Genomic DNA, 21915 nt, shown 5'->3' on the forward strand with positions numbered 1-21915 from the left:
GGGTCACTTGTGGGGGGTTTCTACTGTTTAGGTACATTAGGGGCTCTGCAAACGCAATGTGACGCCTGCAGACCATTCCATCTAAGTCTGCATTCCAAATGGCGCTCCTTCCCTTCCGAGCCCTCCCATGCGCCCAAACGCTGGTTCCCCCCCACATATGGGGTATCAACGCACTCAGGACAAATTGGACAACAACTTTTGGGGTCCAATTTCTCCTTTTACCCTCGAGAAAATACAAAACTGGGGGCTAAAAAATAATTTTGAGGGGAAATTTTTTTTTTATTTTCACGGCTCTGCGTTATAAACTGTAGTGAAATACTTGGGGGCTTAAAGTTCTCACAACACATCTAAATAAGTTCCTTGGGGGGTCTAGTTTCCAATATGGGGTCACTTGTGGGGGGTTTCTACTGTTTAGGTACATTAGGGGCTCTGCAAACACAATGTGACGCCTGCAGACCATTCCATCTAAGTCTGTATTCCAATTGGCGCTCCTTCCCTTCCGAGCCCTCCCATGCGCCCAAACGCTGGTTCTCCCCCACATATGGGGTATCAGCGCACTCAGGACAAATTGCACAACAACTTTTGTGGTCCAATTTCTCCTGTTACCCTTGGGAAAATACAAAACTGGGGGCTAAAAAATTATTTTTGTGGGAAAAATTTTTTGTTTTATTTTTACGGCTCTGCATTATAAACTTCTGTGACGCTCTTATTGGGTCAAAGTGCTCACCACACATCTAGATAAGTTCCTTATGGGGTCTGCTTTTCAAAATGGTGTCACTTGTGGGGGGTTTCAATGTTTAGGCACATCAGTGGCTCTCCAAACGCAACATGGCGTCCCATCTCAATTCCTGTCAATTTTGTATTGAAAGGTCAAACGGCGCTCCTTCCCTTCCGAGCTCTGCCATGCGCCCAAACAATGGTTTACCCCCACATATGGGGTATCGGCATACTCAGGACAAATTGTGCCACAACTTTTGTGGTCCAATTTCTTCTCTTACCATTGGGAAAATAAAAAATTGGGGGCGAAAAGATAATTTTTGTGAAAAAAAAATGATTTTTTATTTTTACGGTTCTGCATTATAAACGTCTGTGAAGCACTTGGTGGGTCAAAGTGCTCACCACACCTCTAGATAAGTTCCTTAGGGGGTCTACTTTCCAAAATGGTGTCACTTGTGGGGGGTTTCAATGTTTAGGCACATCAGTGGCTCTCCAAACGCAACATGGCGTCCCATCTCAATTCCAGTCAATTTTGCATTGAAAAGTCAAATGGCGCTCCTTCCCTTCCGAGCTCTGCCATGCGCCCAAACTGTGGGTAACCCCCACATATGGAGTATTAGCGTACTCAGGACAAATTGTACAACAACGCTTGGGGTCCATTTTCTCCTGTAACCCTTGGTAAAATAAAACAAATTGGAGCTGAAGTAAATTTTTTGTGAAAAAAAGTTAGATGTTAATTTTTATTTAAACATTCCAAAAATTCCTGTGAAGCACCTGAAGGGTTAATAAACTTCTTGAATGTGGTTTTGAGAACCTTGAGGGGTGCAGTTTTTAGAATGGTGTCACACTTGGGTATTTTCTATCAAATAGACCCCTCAAAATGACTTCAAATGAGATGTGGTCCCTAAAATAAAATGGTGTTGTAAAAATGAGAAATTGCTGGTCAATTTTTAACCCTTATAACTCCCTAACAAAAAAAATTTTGGTTCCAAAATTGTGCTGATGTAAAGTAGACATGTGGGAAATGTTACTTATTAAGTATTTTGTGTGACATATCTCTGTGATTTAATTGCATAAAAATTCAAAGTTGGAAAATTGCGAAATTTTCAAAATTTTCGCTAAATTTTCGTTTTTTTCACAAATAAACGCAGGTAATATCAAAGAAATTTTACCACTATCATGAAGTACAATATGTCTCGAGAAAACAATGTCAGAATCACCGGGATCCATTGAAGCATTCCCGAGTTATAACCTCATAAAGGGACAGTGGTCAGAATTGTAAAAATTGGCCCGGTCCATAACGTGCAAACCACCCTTGGGGGTAAAGGGGTTAAAAACTTTACAAGACTGTTGGAACAAAAAAAACTCACAACAATTTATCACAGAAACAACGGAGAGCACTAGAAGAACTAAAGCAGCTGAAAAATATTACAATCAAAAAAAGTGATAAAGGTGGCTTGATAATTATTATGGATGAAAATGAGTATAAGGCCGGCCTCACACTCAGCGTATAAAAATACGGTCCGTATTTTACGGCGGCCGTAATACGCCACAAAATTCAAAAAATGGTGATCCGTAAGTACTCCGTAGGCAGGGTGTGTCAGCGTATGTTGCCCATGGCATCTTCCGTATGTAATCCATATGGCATCCGTACTGCGAGATTTTTTGCAAAACCGACATACGGACATACAATGGATCCATGTGCTCAAAAAATCGTAAAAACATATATACTGTGTGTGTATATATGTGTGTGTATATATATAAATATATATATATATATATATATATATATAATTTTTTTATATACAGTGCTAGATGGCTTAAAAGCCGGTAATTCAATTGTCGGCTTTTCCTATCTCCTTCTCAAACCCGACATGATATGAGACATGGTTTACATACAGTAAACCATCTCATATCCCTTTTTTTTTTTTTTTTTTGCATATTCCACACTACTAATGTTAGTAGTCTGTATGTGCAAAATTTGGGCGCTCTAGCTATTAAAGGGTTAAATCGCAGACAAAACTGGCGTGGGCTCCGGCGCAATTTTCTCCGCCAGAATGGTAAAGCCAGTGACTGAGGGCAGATATTAATAGCCTGGAGAGGGTCCATGGTTATTGCCACCTTCCCCCCGGCTAAAAACATCTGCCCCCAGCCACCCCAGAAAAGGCACATCTGGAAGATGCACCTATTCTGGCACTTGGCCACTCTCTTCCCATTCCTGTGTAGCAGTGGGATATGGGGTAATGAAGGGTTAATGTCACCTTGCTATTGTAAGGTGACATTAAGCCAGATTAATAATGGAGAGGCGTCAATTATGACACCTATCCATTATTAATCCAATTGTATGAAATGGATAAAAAACACACACACATTTACCTTTTTTACAGAGCGAGGGTCTTCCGGTGGATTACCAGTATAATAAACTATTCCAACAACCTGTGTATTTATTTCATTAAAAGACTTTGTAAATGTGTGTGTGTTTTTTAACCATTTCATACAATTGGATTAATAATGGATAGGTGTCATTATTGACGCCTCTCCATTATTTATCTGGCTTAATGTCACCTTACAATAGCAAGGTGACATTAACCCTTCATTACCCCATATCCCACTGCTACACGGGAATGGCCAAGTGCCAGAATAGGCGCATCTTCCAGATGTGCCTTTTCTGGGGTGGCTGGGGGCAGATGTTTTTCGTCAGGGGGGGAACCAATAACCATGGACTCTCTCCAGGCTATTAATATCTGCCGTCAGTCACTGGCTTTACCATTCTGGCGGAAAAAATTGTGCGGGAGCCCATGCCAATTTTTTCCGCGATTTAACCCTTTAAATTATTAGCTAGAGCGCCCAAATTTTGCACATACACACTACTAACATTAGTAGTGTGGAATATGCAAAAAAAAAGGGATATGAGATGGTTTACTGTATGTAAACCATGTCTCATATCATGTCGGGTTTGGGAAGGAGATAGCAAAAGCCGGCAATTGAATTACCGGCTTTTAAGCTATCTAGCGCTGTATGATATATTAATATATATGTGTCTCACTGACATATATATATATATATATACATATATATATATATATATATATATATATATATATATATATATATATATATATATATATATATAGGGAAAAAAAGGAACATCACAATATCAACTTATCTTCAGGTGCAGGGCCCCAGGATAACAGTCCATGTATCCAAGTAGTTCAGTATATGGCAAAAAAGAGGCAGCACTCCATATAATCAGTATTTAACCTTGCAGGATTTAATCAACCCACTGTTCAGGGCGACGTTTCGGCTCAGACTGAGCCTTTCTCAAGCCTTGAGAAAGGCTCAGTCTGAGCCGAAACGTCGCCCTGAACAGTGGGTTGATTAAATCCTGCAAGGTTAAATACTGATTATATGGAGTGCTGCCTCTTTTTTGCCATATATATATATATATATATATATATATATATATATATACACACCCCTATACTATGTGTATTCATTTATTTTAGCTATTCTATTGTAACCTGTCAGTGTGATTTTACTGTACACCGCACTGAATTGCCGGCTTTTCTATAGAACACCGCTGCATATTTCTCGCAAGTCACACTGCTGGTCCGTGTGTAATCCGTATTTTTCTGGCACCCATAGACTTTCATTGGCGTATTTTTTGCGCAATACGGTGACAAACGCAGCATGCTGCGATTTTCTACGGCCGTAGAACACCGTATAATACGGATCAGTAAAATACGGCTGATAGGAGCTGGGGCATAGAGAAGCATTGTACCGTATGCAATCCGTATTTTCAGCACCTCTCTTACGTCCGTAAAACACGGTAGTGTGACGCCGGCCTTATATGCGGCTAGTAGCCATCCAGCCCACACAATAAAATCTATACCTGTGGGTGAGTTCACTAGGTTGAAACGTAACTGTAGTAGGGAAGAGGATAAATTAAAAGAATTTGGTGAACTCAGAAATAAATTTAGGGCTCACAAATATCTGAATTGGTCGCTTAATAGAGCTACAGACAGAAAACGCAGAGAAGATTTATTGGTACCAAATATGACTAATAGTTTGACCAAAAAGAAATATATTGACAAGCCTCATGTATGCCTACAATTTAGCTCTGTTCAGTCAGATCAAAAAAATTATTAATAAAAGGTTGCCTATTTTATATGAAGACAATACGCTTATGGATATTTTGAAGGATGGAGTAAGTGTGGTAGCGAGGAGGGCACAGACTATTGGGGATATATAATTGCTCCTAATTCAACCTTACCTAAATCCAAACCAAATACATGGCTTGATTGTAAGGGTTTTTTCAAATGCGGTACTTGAGCATGTAGTACATGTGCACACTCGCATTTGGGCAGTACCTTCCAAAATACAGAAAAAAACAAAAATTATAATATAAATAGTTTCATCAATTGTCACACCAAAAATGTAATATATAAAATAGATTGCGTGGTATGTCAGGCCTCCTACATAGGGTGCATGTCAAGGAAATAAAAACGCGGGTCACTGAATATCTGAGGGATGTGAATAACTGCAATATTACAAATAGAAATGTATCAATGGTATCAAGATACTTTGGTATGAAACATAATGGTGATACCACAGCCTTTAGAATTCATGGCATTGAGAAAATTCACTCTCATAGTCACGGGGGTGATGTTAAAAGACGGAGAGGATCTTAATACTCGTTTCCCCGCGGGTTTGAACAAAAGGAATGAAATCTTGTATCATTAATGTTAATATTTTACTGTTAATATTTTTATGTTTTTTCACGTTTTTATGCCTTGTCTTATAAATTGTATTTCGATTTTCTGATATATGTGATTCAGGACCTTCCCAGTTTATCATGTGATCAATGAAGGGTTTGTGATAGGTCTATGGATGCTATATGTGTAGCACTCATTTGTGAAACCACATGGGCATGAGTAAGATCCATAGTGATCAAAACACGTTGCCACAATCCATGTAATCACCTGTTTTTGTCCACTATCTGTAAGGATTATCCTATTATGACTACGTTGAATTAATAAAGAATTTCACAATTTTACTGGAGCTGGAGTATCTACATTTTTCGTATATTGCTGCTGCTTGGCGTCTGGGTCAGGACGAACTTCCGTGCTCCGTGTCTGATGGTCTGGTTGGTGAGCTGGCTACGGCTTTTAAGCCGATTTTTTTCTTTGTTTGACACAGCTAGAGGTGCAGGCGAGGCGGTCTCACACAAATGAGAAGAGCCATATACGCCATGGCAGCAGCAGAAGCCTCTCGGGCAGCATGCGGACGGATCACCATACTAAGGAGGATTCTGTGGTCTCGCTGGGAGATGCTGAGAAAACCAGTCAACCTCCAGATCCGGCACCCATATCTTTTAGCGTCCGAGTGGTGAGTGAACTTCGAGAAAGTCCAGCATGCTTATGTCTGTTCTTTTCTCTTATCGCCCCTCTTTTCTTACATTCATTTGGGGGCTGGAGTATAGGAGGTCCCCAAGAAGTATAAATCAAAGACTAAGAATAAGGAATGTCCCTTACGCAAGAAAGTTCCCCTGTTTTTTTTTTTTGTTTGTTTTTTTTGTAATGTGTTTTTTTTTTTTTCTCTTTTAAATTATAAACCCTTCTTGTTTTCAGCCTTTATCTTTTTCTCCACTCTTTTTTTGTTTTCTTTTCCCCATTCTGCAAGTCTATATATTGTGAAATCCGCCTCCGTGGGCTTCATTGGTACGCAATGTTGTGGACCACTGCTTGTTGTTGCGATACAGAAAAGCCTGTGTCTATTTTAGGCGTTTACTGTACATTTCCACTGTGAAAGGCGCGAGATTGTGTCATCTCATGCTCGCCTCCTGCAGGTCTCGTCCTGCGGAAATATGGACTAAGTTAACCCTCGTGAGTACTTGACCCAGCTTCTATCTGCAGCCAAAAGAGTAAGAACAGCACATTGGAATTGTAATTACCTTTTTTTTTAATGGGGAATAAAGAGAAAGCATTGAGAAATGTTAAGAAATGCAGATATCGCAGTCAGATTTATGAAGTTAGCCAAAGGTGTATTTTATGTGAGGTGTGTGCGTGTATATTCATCGGCTCATGGTTCTGTATGCCTTCCTCTATCAAGTCATTCACTGAAGTGTAATATCAGTATTACACTGACATGAATTGTCTTTTTGTTGTAAACCATTCACTAACTTGACAAACCTTATGTTTTTGTGCCCATGTAAGGATGTTGGGCCATAGCAATATACAACCAGTGGAGTCTAACCACGGAATACGGACTAATCATAAGAACAGTCTGTGACACTCTGCTCAATTGTAGTACAAGGGACAGCCACACTCTTGTACCTGGATAAAGGGGCCACAGCTCTTGTTACTCCCTCAAGTATTGAAAGCCAATCATAAGACTGGTGGGCCACCTTTTGGAGTGCCTGAAAAGCTCTTCAAAGTTTAATGAATGGACATTCTATTTTGTATAAGAATGGCAATGAATAAAAATTCATGGGGCTGACTGTAGACTTAAAAGCCAATCTCCTAGATCTAAAAAAAAAAAAATAGATCAGACCAAAAGTTTGGACACACTTTCTCATGTAAAGATTTTTCTGTGTTTTCAGGACTATGAAAATTGACTGAAGGCATCAGAACTATGAATTAACACATGTGGAATTATATACTTAATTTCAGTAGTTTCACACTTTTGTTATGTGTTATATTTTAGGTCCTTCAAAGTAGCCACCTTTTGCTTTGACTGCTTAGCACACCCTTGGCATTCTCTTGATGCGCTTCAAGTAGTCACCGGGAATGGTCTTCCAACAATCTTGAAGGAGTTCCCAGAGATGCTTGGCACTTGTTGGCCCTTTTGCCTTCACTCTGCGGTCCAGCTCACCCCAAACCATCTCGATTGGGTTCAGGTCTGGTGACTGGAGGCCAGGTCATCTGGCGTAGCACCCCATCACTCTTCTTGGTCAAATAGCCCTTACACAGCCTGGAGGTGTGTTTGGGGTCATAAATTAGAGCGGTCATGTCCTTTTTTTTTTTTTTTTTGCAGCTATTTTCATCTACTTCAATGCGCAGACACTGCACGTCCTGTAGAATAAAGGTACCTTCACACTGAACAACATTACAACGATAGCGATCCGTGACGTTGCAGTGTCCTGGATAGCGATATCGTTGTGTTTGACACGCAGCAGCGATCTGGATCCTGCTGTGACATCGCTGGTCGGAGCTAGAAGGCCAGAACTTTATTTCGTCGCTGGATCACCCGCTGAGATCGCTGAATCGGCGTGTGTGATGCCGATCCAGCAATGTGTTCACTGGTAACCAGGGTAAATATCGGGTTACTAAGCACAGGGCCGTGCTTAGTAACCCGATGTTTACCCTGGTTACCATTGTAAATGTGGAAAAAAACACATACTCGCATTCCGGTCCCTGACACGTCCCCCAGCATCCGATTCCCTGCACTCCTCCTGCATCCTGTGTCATCGCCGGCCATAAAGCAGAGCACAGCGGTGACGTCACCGCTCTGCTTTACGGCCGGCGCTTACACAGGATGCAGGAGGAGTGCAGGAAAGCAGACGCCGGGGACGTGACGGGGACCAGAATGCGAGTATGTATTTTTTTTTTTTTTTGTTTGTTTTTTTACAATGGTAACCTGGGTAAACATCGGGTTACTAAGCGCGGCCCTGCGCTTAGTAACCCGATGTTTACCCTGGTTACCAGTGAAGACATCGCTGAATCGGCATCACACACGCCGATTCAGCGATGTCTGCGGGAGATCCAGCGACAAAATAAAGTTCTGGCCTTTCTGCTCCGACCAACGATGTCACAGCAGGATCCTGATCGCTGCTGCGTGTCAAACACAACGATATCATTATCCAGGATGCTGCAACGTCACGGATCGCTAGCGATATCGTTGTGAAGTTGGTCAGTGTGAAGGTACCTTAAAGTAAACTCTACAACGAATCTAAATCCTTTTAAGCCTTTTAGGGCCTTTGGTATGTGGTGATGTATCAGTAAATTTATTATATGGGCTATTACAGCTTCACATTGGCCGGAGTTTTATTTGCAGGTGATCGTGCACGGTGGCATCCTTAGTCCGCTTGCCAACTCTGGATATTATCTAGACAATATTTGTGTGTTCTGGGCACTGTCCCATTGGAAACTGAGCCAAATCGCAAATGTATTATCTTGTCCCAGCATTACATGACAAACTCATTGTGTAACTTTCTGACCATGAATAAGCTCGGACAACATGGTAAAGCAAACACAATGAGGGCGCGCTGTGCTGTAATCTCACAGGGCAGTTTCAGCTGCTGGAATAAATTGGCTATTTCATAAATCATATTTTGCATCTTGTGAATGTTAAAATGAGTGCCCATCTCTGCGCCTGGTAAATGACATAAGGCCCACTCCTGTGGAGAGTAGGTGCAGCATCAATTTTGACAAACCTAAGGGTAGGTTCACATGAGCGTATATAAAGTCAGGTTAATCCAGGAATGTGGGATTTTTTTTTTTTTCTTGACTTTCAAATGCAATCTGTTTTACAGCAGCAATTAATACTTTACAGGACCATTTACAGTTTCCTGTGTAAAGAATTGCTATGGATCTGGGGAAAAAAATGGATTCTACTGGGGCTGTGTATGGCATCCAAGCATTTTTCTCCACATACAGATTCATTGAGAACTCACCTGCACTACCCCAGACAGCACTCGGGCTGAAAATAGTCATGTGAACAGGCCCTGTATGTGACAACCTACAAAATGGTCCTCATGGCCAGAGGACGACATACCCCCAAGCCAAATACCAGAAAACCAGCTTACAAATGGATGACTGGGTCAATGATGTAAATGTAATCAATCACTAAAAAAATAGCTGACACGGGAGCCATCCAAAAATATGGGGTTTGGTACAAATCAATACAACATTTTATTAAACCATTATGATACACAAACATGGTGCTAAAGTGAGCAAGATCGCAGCAGCTGAAAGAACCAGTGCATAGAAGAAATGGGGAGAAAGCGCTGGTAAGATACATGTCCTAAAGCAACATCTGCAGTACAAAAATTAATGGACAAAAGCGTAAGCTTAAGATTCACAGAGCCAAAGGAATAATTCCTGATCAAGATAAATAACCGGCAAAATAACCTGGTACTTTGAATGAAATGCTGTAACACTATAAAAAAAAAAAAATACATAATGGAGATCTGCTATTCTCTCCCTCAACTTTTATTTCATGCACCACAAACCTGTGGGTCATTCCTGGACAAATCGATATGTTCACAAATCACAGAACATGCAGATTTTTATTTTTCTAAAGAATCTGAAACTATCTTCATGTATTCATTAAGCTGTGGATTTAATTCATACTGCTGACTTCATTGTGGATTTTGGAAAGGCTGGCATCCAGTGAATACCTACACAAAGAATCAATGTGCAGAATTTTCTAATATTTCTAATAGAAATTTCCAATTTTCTGCACCTTTAGGATTCCTTTGGTACTAGGGCTTGTTCAACACTTTGAGCCGTGAACAGTCACCACAACTGTGTACTGTAGCAGTTTCAGGAATAAGAGTTGATCACCCTTGCTTAAGTCCATCATTTTAAGTCTTTGTCAGGGAGATTGTGTTCCTTCTATCCCTTTAATAGTCAGGCAATGGTCACAACATCTCATGGGCCAAAGCATCTGGTTTGCAGCCTGTCTTCATGAGCTCTGTGTGAATGGAGAATATATCGGGGTGTATGAACACGCCATGGTTGTCTTTCTCCGTCATCTCTGGCACTGCATGAGCAGCACTCTTTATTTCTAGATCTGGACATTGCATTTTTATGGCCAGATCTCTGACAATAACCACATGCAAGTCTTCATATTTCATTTTCTTTTGTTTTACCTTTCCTAAAGCTGTACTGGTGGCGATAAAGCATGTGTGCTATAGAACGGTGCTTGGAGGGGAGAGTGCTAGACTGAAGGGACTGTGCTTTAGAGGTACTGTCACCCCCAAAACTCAAATTGATCTACTTGTTCAATTATATGAAAACAATACTAGCACAGATACCGTAGTTGTAGAGGCCTACCATCTCAAAATAGGCTAATTGTATTGTGGTCACTTCATGATTACAATTTAAGCACCAAAAACGGAGTAACAATCCTTCAAAAACTTACAAAATGTATTCAGGAAAAATAGACATGTGAATGTACATTACATATAAAGGCAAGATAATGAGGGGCGCAATATGCCCCTCATATTACCTTGCCTTTATATGTAATGTACATTGGTGTTTTGTTTTTTTTTACCTGTATTTGTAGCTTTTTTTTTTTTTTTTTTTTTATTGTACAATTTATATATGGGACTTGGCCCCTTTAAAAATATGCAGTATAGATTTCAGTTTACTTTATTTTTTTGTATGTATTGCACATGCAAATTTGGGGTCCTCACTGCACTTTTTTTTTTTTTGCCATAACTGACAGCGCTTGCTTGCCCAGAGTAAGCCTGCATTAAGTCCCCATCCCTGCACTGACGCCTGCTGAAGTACAGTGAGTGCGGTGTTCAGGTTTAATTGGTGTTTTGGGGGTGACAAACTCTCCTTAAATGGGGCTCTCCAGGAATAGCTAAAGTAAAAATATGAATTTATATTTTGCTAATATCGTTGGGGACGAATTCCTAATCTCCTAGTTCTGTCTAGGGAGGTAATCACTTTAGTACAGAAGGACTGTCCTATTAACACTACAGGACTGTATTCTGTGAGCATGTGCAGTCAGACCACTCCCCTTATTGTGGCCAATCGCACTGCTGTCCGTCGTCCTTGCTGCACATGCTCACTGACGCTGTTGGGTTTTAGCCTGTGTCAAGGAGGTCCTCTTAATATTTACGTAAGCACCTCCCTAGGCAAAACGAGTGTGACTTAGGAAATTGGTTATGATGATTTTTCTCTCTTCCTGGATCCCTTTGTATTTCCTGTTGAATTGGTTTAGTTCACACTACTAAAACCTCAGCTACCATGGTGTCACTTCCAGTTAATTTTTTTTTTTTTTTTTGTATTGCATTTAAAACTTTCCCATCATGTTACAGATATAGTAGTATTCCTCAAGAACTTTACCAGAAGGGCAATATGAACCTTTGATTTTTCTTTAATTTTTTTTTTTTTTTTCCTATTGCCTTTGTGAGTTCTTAAAAATAACTTAGTTTTCCCTGTTGAAGCAAGTAACCTTCAGTTTAAGGTTTTGGCTTAGAGTTGGGTTGTGGGGCTTAGTAGAAGTAGGTTTACTGTAATATTGAGCTATGCTTCCCCTAGCTTTAAACCTAGCTCCTTTTCCTCTATAGAATGTCACTAGTGCATGTCATCACTGACTGGTTAGTTTTGACGTAATATAGAATAATGAATTCGTGTCATTTATTTAGGCTTTACTGCGATCACGGCCACCAATCCCATCTGGCTAGTGAAAACACGGCTGCAGCTGGACGCAAGGTAAGTTTTTCTTGTCTCTTAATATTGGTGGCAGAAAACAGGGTAAGGTACATTAAGTGTGGAAGGTTTTATCAAACATTTAGGCTCATTTATTGGTTCATACTCCAATCTTTAAAGGGTTTCTGTCAGCCCTCCTGTGCCATCTGTATGGGCATGCAAGTCATAAAATGATACATGGCTGAGGTCAAGATATTCCTGAGAAATTCCATGTTTTTCTTATATGTAAATGAGCTGTTAAGATCTGAGCGTGACATGGATCGTCCTGAGACTCTGCCTCCAGAGCTTATTTTAAATAAAAGGGCATTATCAGTACATGAGACATGTAATAACTGACTGCTCTAATAATCTACATGAGCTTCTGTGATTACAAGTAAGCAACGTGTGCATGAGACTTCAGGAATCTTTCACTTTGAAATGAAACCACCTCATAACAAACCCTTCTGTTAAATAAAATAAAAATAAACCACCGCCATGTGTTCCAAGAGGCCGACAAATGTTTGCAGGGACATCTGATTCACCTGGATCGTTCCTAATCAAAAAAGATAAAATTATACTTGGGACTAAGCCCACATGTGTTCAAAGTAAAAAAAGGGGGAGAAGCCAGCGCTGCTTATGGTCAGAATGCAAAACCTAAAGTGCACATATTGATTTCTAACTGTATTTCAGAAATGAGACCTTTAGCAAACAATTGATCGATTCTTTGAGCCGCCACATCACGGCATTCTCATAATGGGGCAGTCCTACTCTACGTTATCTTCGCTGTGCCATTACGGCCTCTAAAAAGCAAGACCACATTAAATGCAAGCTGTACCTGAAGCATTTCTGAATCCCTCCCATGGCACCAGAGGGCAGCACAAATAAAGGCCGACCAGGTCTGGACATAGACATTTCATGTACAACCTCCACGCTGCCTAACCAGCACCACAGATGAAGGGTGAGACAGGCTTGGACACAGGTGCACAATCAAACAAAGCCTAGGGCAGGGCTGCTGTGTGTACAGCAGCCTAGGTCAATCACAAAAAAAAACATACATGTGTTCAGCTACAAATTACGTTGTCACAACTTAATTTTTTTTTTTTTTTTTTCCCCCTCCAGAAACCGAGGTGAAAGACGGATGAGTGCTCTGGAGTGCATCCGCAAAGTGTACAAGGCAGATGGTGTGAAGGGTTTTTACAGGGGCATGTCAGCCTCCTATGCCGGAATCTCTGAAACTGTTATCCATTTTGTTATTTACGAAAGTATTAAGCGCAAACTGCTGGAACATAAAATTGCATCATCCATTGATGACAATGAGGAGTCTGCGAAAGAAGCTTCTGACTTTGTTGGACTCATGTTGGCAGCCGCAACTTCTAAGACTTGTGCCACCTCAATAGCATACCCTCATGGTGAGTGCCATGTAATGAATACTACTTTTTTTTTTTTAATTTTACTTTTTTTTTTTTTTTTCCCCTTCACTTGTAGCAGTTTGGGCTTCAGTGCAGTTTCTCATGTGACTGACTGCTACCTCCTTGTGGCCATCTTGGTTCCCCTGCTCTCATGTATATGGCTATTAAAGCTACCCCCTGCATAATTTCTGCCATTAGCATTAGGCCTGGTTATGTTCCCTTGCTCAGTTCACTGTTAAAATATTAGTACCGTATATACTCGAGTAGAAGCCCCCCCCCCATAACTTTGCCACAAACTGGGAAAACTTAATGACTCAAGTATAAGCCTAGGGTGGGAAATGCAGCAGCTACCGGTAAATGTCAAAAGTAAAAATGGATACCAATAAAAGTAAAATTGAGACATCAGTAGGTTAAGTGTTTTTGAATATTGATATTGAATCAAGAGCCCCATATTATTATAATTATATTTTTTTTTTATATAGCACCATTAATTCCATGGTGCTGTACATGAGAAAGGGGTTACATACAGGGTTATAGATATCATTTACAGTAATCAAGTTTACAATGACAGACTGGTTCAGAGGGGAGAGGACCCTGTCCATGTGGACTTACATTCTATGGGATAATGCTCCATAAAGTTTATGATGGCCCCATAAGATACTCCATATAGACATTTGCCCCATACAGTGCTGCACAAATGTTAATTATGGCCCCATAAGATGCTCCATACAGACACTTGCCCCACTTGCTATCGCTCAGGCCCCCGACACTTGCAATATTCACCTTTCCTCGTGCCGCTCCGTCTTCAGCATCTTCTGCACTGATGTTCAGGCAGAGGGAGCGCACTAACCACGTCACCGCGCCCTCTGACCTGAGCGTCACTGCTGAAGACGGCGCGGCATCGGAACGAGGAAAGGTGACTATTGCGCAGCGCACCCTTATGGGAGGTGGAGCAGCATATTCATTACTGTAATGAGCGGTATCATGTGACCGCTCACTACAGGAAGAAGCTGTGGCACCAGGGACCTGCAGGGACCGTGCCAGGAGCAGGTAAGTATAATTAGACAGCTCCCGACCCATGGGTCTGACTCTAGTGTAAGCTGAGAGGGGGGACTTTCAGCCCAAAAAATGGGCTGAAAATCTTGTCTTATACTCGAGTATATACGGTAATTTTTTTTTTTTCTCTTCCCCATTTCAGAGGTTGTACGGACAAGACTACGTGAAGAGGGGACAAAGTACCGAGCTTTCTTCCAGACGCTGTCTTTGGTTGTGAAGGAGGAAGGCTATGGCTCCCTGTACCGTGGTCTCACTACTCATCTGGTTAGACAGATCCCGAACACAGCGATAATGATGTGCACCTACGAAGTGGTCGTCTACCTGCTGAATGGATAACCAGGAATGTCTTGTCTGTGAAGATGGGAGACCAAAGGAGTGAAAGTGGACCAGAGGGCACCTACTGAAGTAATGATGGTGACAACAAGCAAAGACTGACACCATCATGGAATGTATCATGGCTGCTGCTGGAAGTGCTCATGTCGCCTTCATTGTGTGGTCTTTGGCCACTCGTGCAATTTAATACATGGGGTATTGTCGGGGGAAACCTCATTTTTCAGGATTGCCACTTCCCCTTTAACTGGTGCATTGCACTTGGCTTTTCTAAGTCGGACATTGATGAGATTAGCGTTTCATCCTTTTTGGTTTACAGTATACAAATGTAACTCCAGTATATGCCATCCATATCTCGTGTCTTTCTACCTGCTGTATCTGTATCCGGTTTTCCCCATCAAATGGGAAAGTATGAACTGGGCCTGACGTAATTATGAGGATTCCTTATTTGAGATGTATTCTGCATCACATCTTGAAATTCTGTTTTGTTGGATTTTTATCTATATATTTTTTTTTTTTTTTTTTGGCTGATGTTTGTTCATCAGCTGAACATGTGCACTTTTTTTTTTATCCCATGACCAAAGCCAGGCCATCTTGGTTCTCATGTCATTTCATCAGTCGGCCCCTGTAGCACTAATGACAGCATTTACCATCTTTACTCCCCTATAAACATCACTTTCGGCACTCACTAATACCGCAACTGTGAAAAAATATATATGAAGTCTTGAGGCGCTACCGCTTTCTCCACTTCTTTTAGTCTAATTTTTTTTTAAATGGTATTGCACCTCTTACTAATTTTCACACAATTTATTTTATTTTTTTCATAGCCTTTAAGCTTTTTGGTGCTGTCTTGTCATTGCATTGAAATCCCCCACCTCACGGTCAGAGGCTTTAATTATTTCATACAAGGCATTAGTTTACGCGATCAGTCTTTCATTAATCATTCAATAGAGCAGTCGCCCCTTACATTTCTGTATAACCAAACTGACCAGATAAACTATAAAGTTTCCTTACTATAAAAATGCTTGTATATTTCATATAACTTGCAGTACTGATTTCTGGTTCGCTTTTATTTTTGTAATATCCAATCTTGTCCATGAGGGTTATAATTGAATTATGTACCTAATCTTGGCCACCTTCCATTTCCAGATCTTGACTGTCCATTCGGTGGCTGCACTACAAAAGCGCAAGTTACAGAAGTGTAATCGAACGCTTGGGTATTAAAGTATTTATTGAACGTTCCTTCTAATCCTGGTTATATACATTGAAGAGTTGTCTCCATTCAGAAATAAATGAAATTATAAATATCTTTATTTTGTTTTCAAGGATTTTTTTTTTTCCTTTTTCCTTCTTTCAGATAGTGTTATAGCTGTTAATTTTATCCTAGTCTCTGGGCAAGCTGGGGGCACACTTGCCGTCGGACACTGGCACATGTGGGCACCCCACTTACTTGCCTCTCCCTGTTCATGCGCAGCTCCAGTTTTTCACGTCACTTGACTGACCTCTCAGGACTGAGGGCGCAATATAATCATTACTGTGCACCCTCTGCTGAGTAGTCCGGGCCTGTGAGGAGGTTTGAGCACTTCATTATTTTTATTTTTTTTTTGGTATGGAGTATTGTGGCCCGTTGGGTTGTACGGCGCATTATATGGTGTCCATTCTGTCTGTATGAAGCAATATATGGGGCTCGTACTGTATGGAGGATTTAAATAAACTTTTGAATCCCTCCCCCAGGACACGCGCTGCAAGGATTTCTGATTTTTCTGCACGGTTTTATTTACAATCACTAGTGATGAGCGAGTGTACTCGTTGCTCGGGTGATCTCCGAGTATTTGACTGCTCGGAGATTGTTTTCATCCTGGCAGCTGAATTATTTACAGCTACTAGCCAGGCTGAGTACATCTGGGGGTTGCTAGGGAATCCCCACATAATCAAGCAGGCTAGTGGCTGTAAATCATAAAGATGCCACCATGAAAACTAAAACTCCAAGCAGTCATAAATAATCGGAGACCAACCAAGCGTGACCGGGAAAACCCGAGCAACGATTACACGCTCTCATCACTACCTATCACTCGTGTAATTTAGTCTTTGGCTTTGTACTATACCTATGTCTCTGCTGTTGTGTTAAGGGGATCCAGTGAGACTTTTGCCTGGGACCCACAAAAACCTGGAGTCAGCCCTGCCAACTTGCATGTGTTGGTGTGCCCAGGCCAGGTACCATGCATCTTATTCTTAAGAAATATTAAAGTGGTTAACAAGGCCTAGAAAAAATGCCATGTATTCCTAAAATGGCACCTCGTTAGTACATGGGTTGTTTGGTATTTCAGCTTGTATTTATTAAATTTAAGTTGGTTTGATTAATAATCCTAGAATGGCCTGATGACCCTGGAGTTGGAAGGGACCTCCAGGGTCATCGTGTCAAATCCCCCGCTCAATGTAGGATTCACAAAACCATCTCAGACAAAGGTTTGCCCAGTCTCTGAAGACTTCCATTGAAGGAGAACTTGACACCTCTCATGGCAGCCTGTTCACTCATTGATCACCCTCACTTTCAAAAAGTTTTCTAAAATCTAATCCACCTTCTCCCTTTTCAGTTTAATTCCATTGCTTCTTGTGTTTCCATGTGCAAATGAAAGCAATGAAAATAAGGATGCGCCTTGTACACTATGACATCCCTTCAGATACTTGTAGACTATAAAGTCTGCCTTTTTGTTTTTTTTTTAAACAAGCTTATACATTCACAGATCCTTTAACCGTTCCTTGAATGATAAATACGCTGCCCAGACCTAGACACGGTATTCCATATTGGGCCTGGCCTATGAAGTGTAGTGGGGGTAATTACTTCATGTGATCTAACTCTATGCTTGTCAATACATCCCAGAGCAGTTTGACTTTCTTGCTGCTGTATCACACAAACTCATGTGCAGGCTGGGATCCATTAGTATACCAGTCTTTCTCACATACTGTTGCTTAGTTCTATTCCTCCCATTCTGTAGAAGTAATTTGTTTTTCTTGCCCAGATGTAGAATCTTGTATTTCTCCCTGTTAAATTCTATTAGTTGCTGCACATTGTCCAAGCTCATCTATATCTTCTGAATACTTTGACTTCTCTTTAGTTGGCTATCCCTGCTTGCTTTGCATCGTCTGCAAATTTGATTAGTTTACCTCCAGTTTCCTTATCTAGATCAATTATAAACATGTTAAATAACATTGGGGCCAGGACAGAGCCTCATGGTACCACACTTGAAATACACTTCCAATTAGATGTGTAACCATTTATTACCACTCTGAGTACGATCACTGAGCCAGTTATGAATCCATCTAACCATAGCCTTGTCAATCCCATACTTGGTCACTTTTTCAATACGTATAGTGTTATACATTATCAAATGCTTTGAAGTTGAGATTTTTTTTTTTTTTTTTTTTTTGAGGGGATCCACCCTTCAAGGACAGGAAACCTTCAAGATGAAAGGGGCAGCTCGTCTCTCCACATCAGTTGGTTTCCTGTCCTTGATGGGGAACCCTCAAGATAAATACTTCGGAAGAAGAGGATGCCTGAGTCGGGTGGATTTGGGCAGAAATTTGTTTGCTGCACCAGTCACCAGTAGTCGCCTTGGGGCCATGTATTCCATGCCCCCCTGAGCGAAGCATGGCCACAACCCGTGAGGCAATGCCCAGGCAAAGATTGAGCCTCAGGGGCTGCATGTAGGTACTATTAGGTGCCTCCCGTTGACCTAAAGTGGCCATGCAGCCCGTAAGGCACACTGGTGCCCGGGCTGGGTAAGTCTCAGAGGTATGGGGGGCCTCCCTGTCGAGCATAGAAAGCAGGTTCTCCTCCTCCCTGGTCGGTACCTGAGGCTGCACAATGGAGCAGTGTCTGAAGAAGGCAGCGCTGGGGAGCATCAGGATGCTGGGGGTGAGTGCTGTGCTGCCTCCTGGAGATCCGTGGCGTGGACATACTTCTACTCCTGGAGATCCGTGGCGTGCATCCTTCCCAGCCGGGTACCAGGAAAATGGGTACGCGCGTGCACACAATACCCGGTGGCAGTACTCGGAACGTTTGATACAGGACTAAGGGGCAGGGGGCTGAAAAATTTGGCGCGCAACGGAAGTTATGACTGGATGCGCACCTGGAGGACAGCACAGCAGGGTGCACCGGAAGTGGTTACCAGGTGTACGCTCTGGCATAGATATGCGGCGCAGGCATTGCGCCACGACAGCAGATACAGGATCAACCAGGTGAATAACTGATTAAGTAGCGCGCACCGGATGTGACTATCGGCGGTGCGCACAGAATGAGGCACAAATGCATTAATTTACCAGCTGAGGCTGGACTACTACAAAGGCACGATCAACCAGGTAATCAATAAGATTAACATACAGGAGAGCACATACACCTGATTGTAGCACTAAGTGCTGAGCGGCCAGTAAAAGGCAGGATCAACCAGGTAATCAATAAGATTAACATACAGGAGAGCACATACACCTGATTGTAGCACTAAGTGCTGAGCGGCCAGTAAAAGGCAGGATCAACCAGGTGATCCATTAAAAAAAAAAAAGGAAGCGAGTTTATTTAAATGAACCATAAGTGCTGCCCTGTGTCACTAACCAGTCCAGGTTGAAGGTGACTGCTCTTGCGTGGTAGGGGGTAGAATGGAGATTTTTTTTTTTTTCACCAGAACATTTACAGCCACAGCAAGAGGTAGCAATATACGAAAAATGTAGATGCTCCAGAAAAATGGTGAAATTCTTTATTAATCCAACATAGTCATAATAGGATAATCCTTACATGTAGTGGACAAAAACAGGTGATTACATGGATTGTGACAAAAACAGGTGATTACATGGATTGTGGCAACGCGTTTCGATTACTATGGATCTTACTCATGCCCATGTGGTTTCACAAATGAGTGCTACACATATAGCATCCATAGACCTATCACAAACCCTTCATTGATCACATGATAAAATGGGAAGGTCCTGAATCGCATATATCAGAAAATCAAAATACAATTTATAAAACAACGCATAAAAATGTGAAAAAATATTAACAGTAATGATACAAGATTTCGCTCCTTTTGTTCAAACCCGCAGGGAAACGAGTATTAAGATTGTATATCCAAAAAGCCTCTCTAGTGAGTACATAGTGGATGCTTTCCTGAAACGGAAAGTACTTGCAAGCAGCATAATACAAAGAATAGCAGGTTTACCCAGAATCCTTTGCAGTAGGCGGAGCTATGCAAATCATCTTTCATCCCGCTACATTTAGCCCAACTTAGGTCTCTCCCTAAGGTGGCTAGCATGTATGTATCGCTTGCTCACCGAGCCCCACTCCATACAGCCAACCAATTCCAGCCCTGTGCTGATGAGGGCCTAAAGCCCGAAACACGTGTCCACAGGTAGGAATTGGTTGGCTGTGTAAATTTAGAAACTAATCCGCAGCATTGCACGCTTGGCGGTTCCAAGCGCTGTGGATTAGACAGGGGTGGAGAGAGATGATTTGCATAGCTCCGCCTACTGCAAAGGATTCTGGGTAAACCTGCTATTCTTTGTATTATGCTGCTTGCAAGTACTTTCCGTTTCAGGAAAGCATCCACTATGTATTTCCTTTAAGTAGAGGGCTTTTCGGTCTCTTTCATCCCGCTACATTTAGCCCAACTTGGGTCTCTCCCTAAGGTGGCTAGCATGTATGTATCGCTTGCTCACCGAGCCCCACTCCATACAGCCAACCAATTCCAGCCCTGTGCTGATGAGGGCCTAAAGCCCGAAACACGTGTCCACAGGTAGGAATTGGTTGGCTGTGTAAATTTAGAAACTAATCCGCAGCATTGCACGCTTGGCGGTTCCAAGCGCTGTGGATTAGACAGGGGTGGAAAGAGATGATTTGCATAGCTCCGCCTACTGCAAAGGATTCTGGGTAAACCTGCTATTCTTTGTATTATGCTGCTTGCAAGTACTTTCCGTTTCAGGAAAGCATCCACTATGTATTTCCTTTAAGTAGAGGGCTTTTCGGTCTCTTTCATCCCGCTACATTTAGCCCAACTTGGGTCTCTCCCTAAGGTGGCTAGCATGTATGTATCGCTTGCTCACCGAGCCCCACTCCATACAGCCAACCAATTCCAGCCCTGTGCTGATGAGGGCCTAAAGCCCGAAACACGTGTCCACAGGTAGGAATTGGTTGGCTGTGTAAATTTAGAAACTAATCCGCAGCATTGCACGCTTGGCGGTTCCAAGCGCTGTGGATTAGACAGGGGTGGAAAGAGATGATTTGCATAGCTCCGCCTACTGCAAAGGATTCTGGGTAAACCTGCTATTCTTTGTATTATGCTGCTTGCAAGTACTTTCCGTTTCAGGAAAGCATCCACTATGTATTTCCTTTAAGTAGAGGGCTTTTCGGTCTCTTTCATCCCGCTACATTTAGCCCAACTTGGGTCTCTCCCTAAGGTGGCTAGCATGTATGTATCGCTTGCTCACCGAGCCCCACTCCATACAGCCAACCAATTCCAGCCCTGTGCTGATGAGGGCCTAAAGCCCGAAACACGTGTCCACAGGAGGAATTGGTTGGCTGTGTAAATTTAGAAACTAATCCGCAGCATTGCACGCTTGGCGGTTCCAAGCGCTGTGGATTAGACAGGGGTGGAAAGAGATGATTTGCATAGCTCCGCCTACTGCAAAGGATTCTGGGTAAACCTGCTATTCTTTGTATTATGCTGCTTGCAAGTACTTTCCGTTTCAGGAAAGCATCCACTATGTATTTCCTTTAAGTAGAGGGCTTTTCGGTCTCTTTCATCCCGCTACATTTAGCCCAACTTGGGTCTCTCCCTAAGGTGGCTAGCATGTATGTATCTCTAGTGAGTAGGCGTCTTTTAACATCTCCACGACTATGAGTGAATTTTCTCAATGCCATGAATTCTAAAGGCTGTGGTATCACCATTGTTTCATACCGAAGTGTCTTGATACCATTGATACATTTCTAT

General features: G+C 41.9%; 1 protein-coding gene across 1 annotated transcript; it reads left to right on the top strand.

Annotated features, from left to right (window-relative positions):
• The first annotated feature begins 5647 nt into the window (after positions 1-5647).
• Positions 5648-16251, top strand: LOC138637847 (solute carrier family 25 member 36-like). The gene is made up of 7 exons (XM_069726771.1): positions 5648-5651; positions 5724-5863; positions 5917-6139; positions 6594-6662; positions 12101-12167; positions 13263-13552; positions 14751-16251. The coding sequence occupies exons 1-7, from the start codon at positions 5648-5650 to the stop codon at positions 14942-14944; spliced, it is 987 nt and encodes a 328-aa protein (XP_069582872.1). The 3' UTR covers positions 14945-16251.
• Positions 16252-21915: the final 5664 nt, after the last annotated feature.

The sequence above is a fragment of the Ranitomeya imitator genome, chromosome 5 (genome assembly GCF_032444005.1).
Source record: "Ranitomeya imitator isolate aRanImi1 chromosome 5, aRanImi1.pri, whole genome shotgun sequence".
Taxonomy (NCBI): Eukaryota; Metazoa; Chordata; class Amphibia; order Anura; family Dendrobatidae; genus Ranitomeya; species Ranitomeya imitator.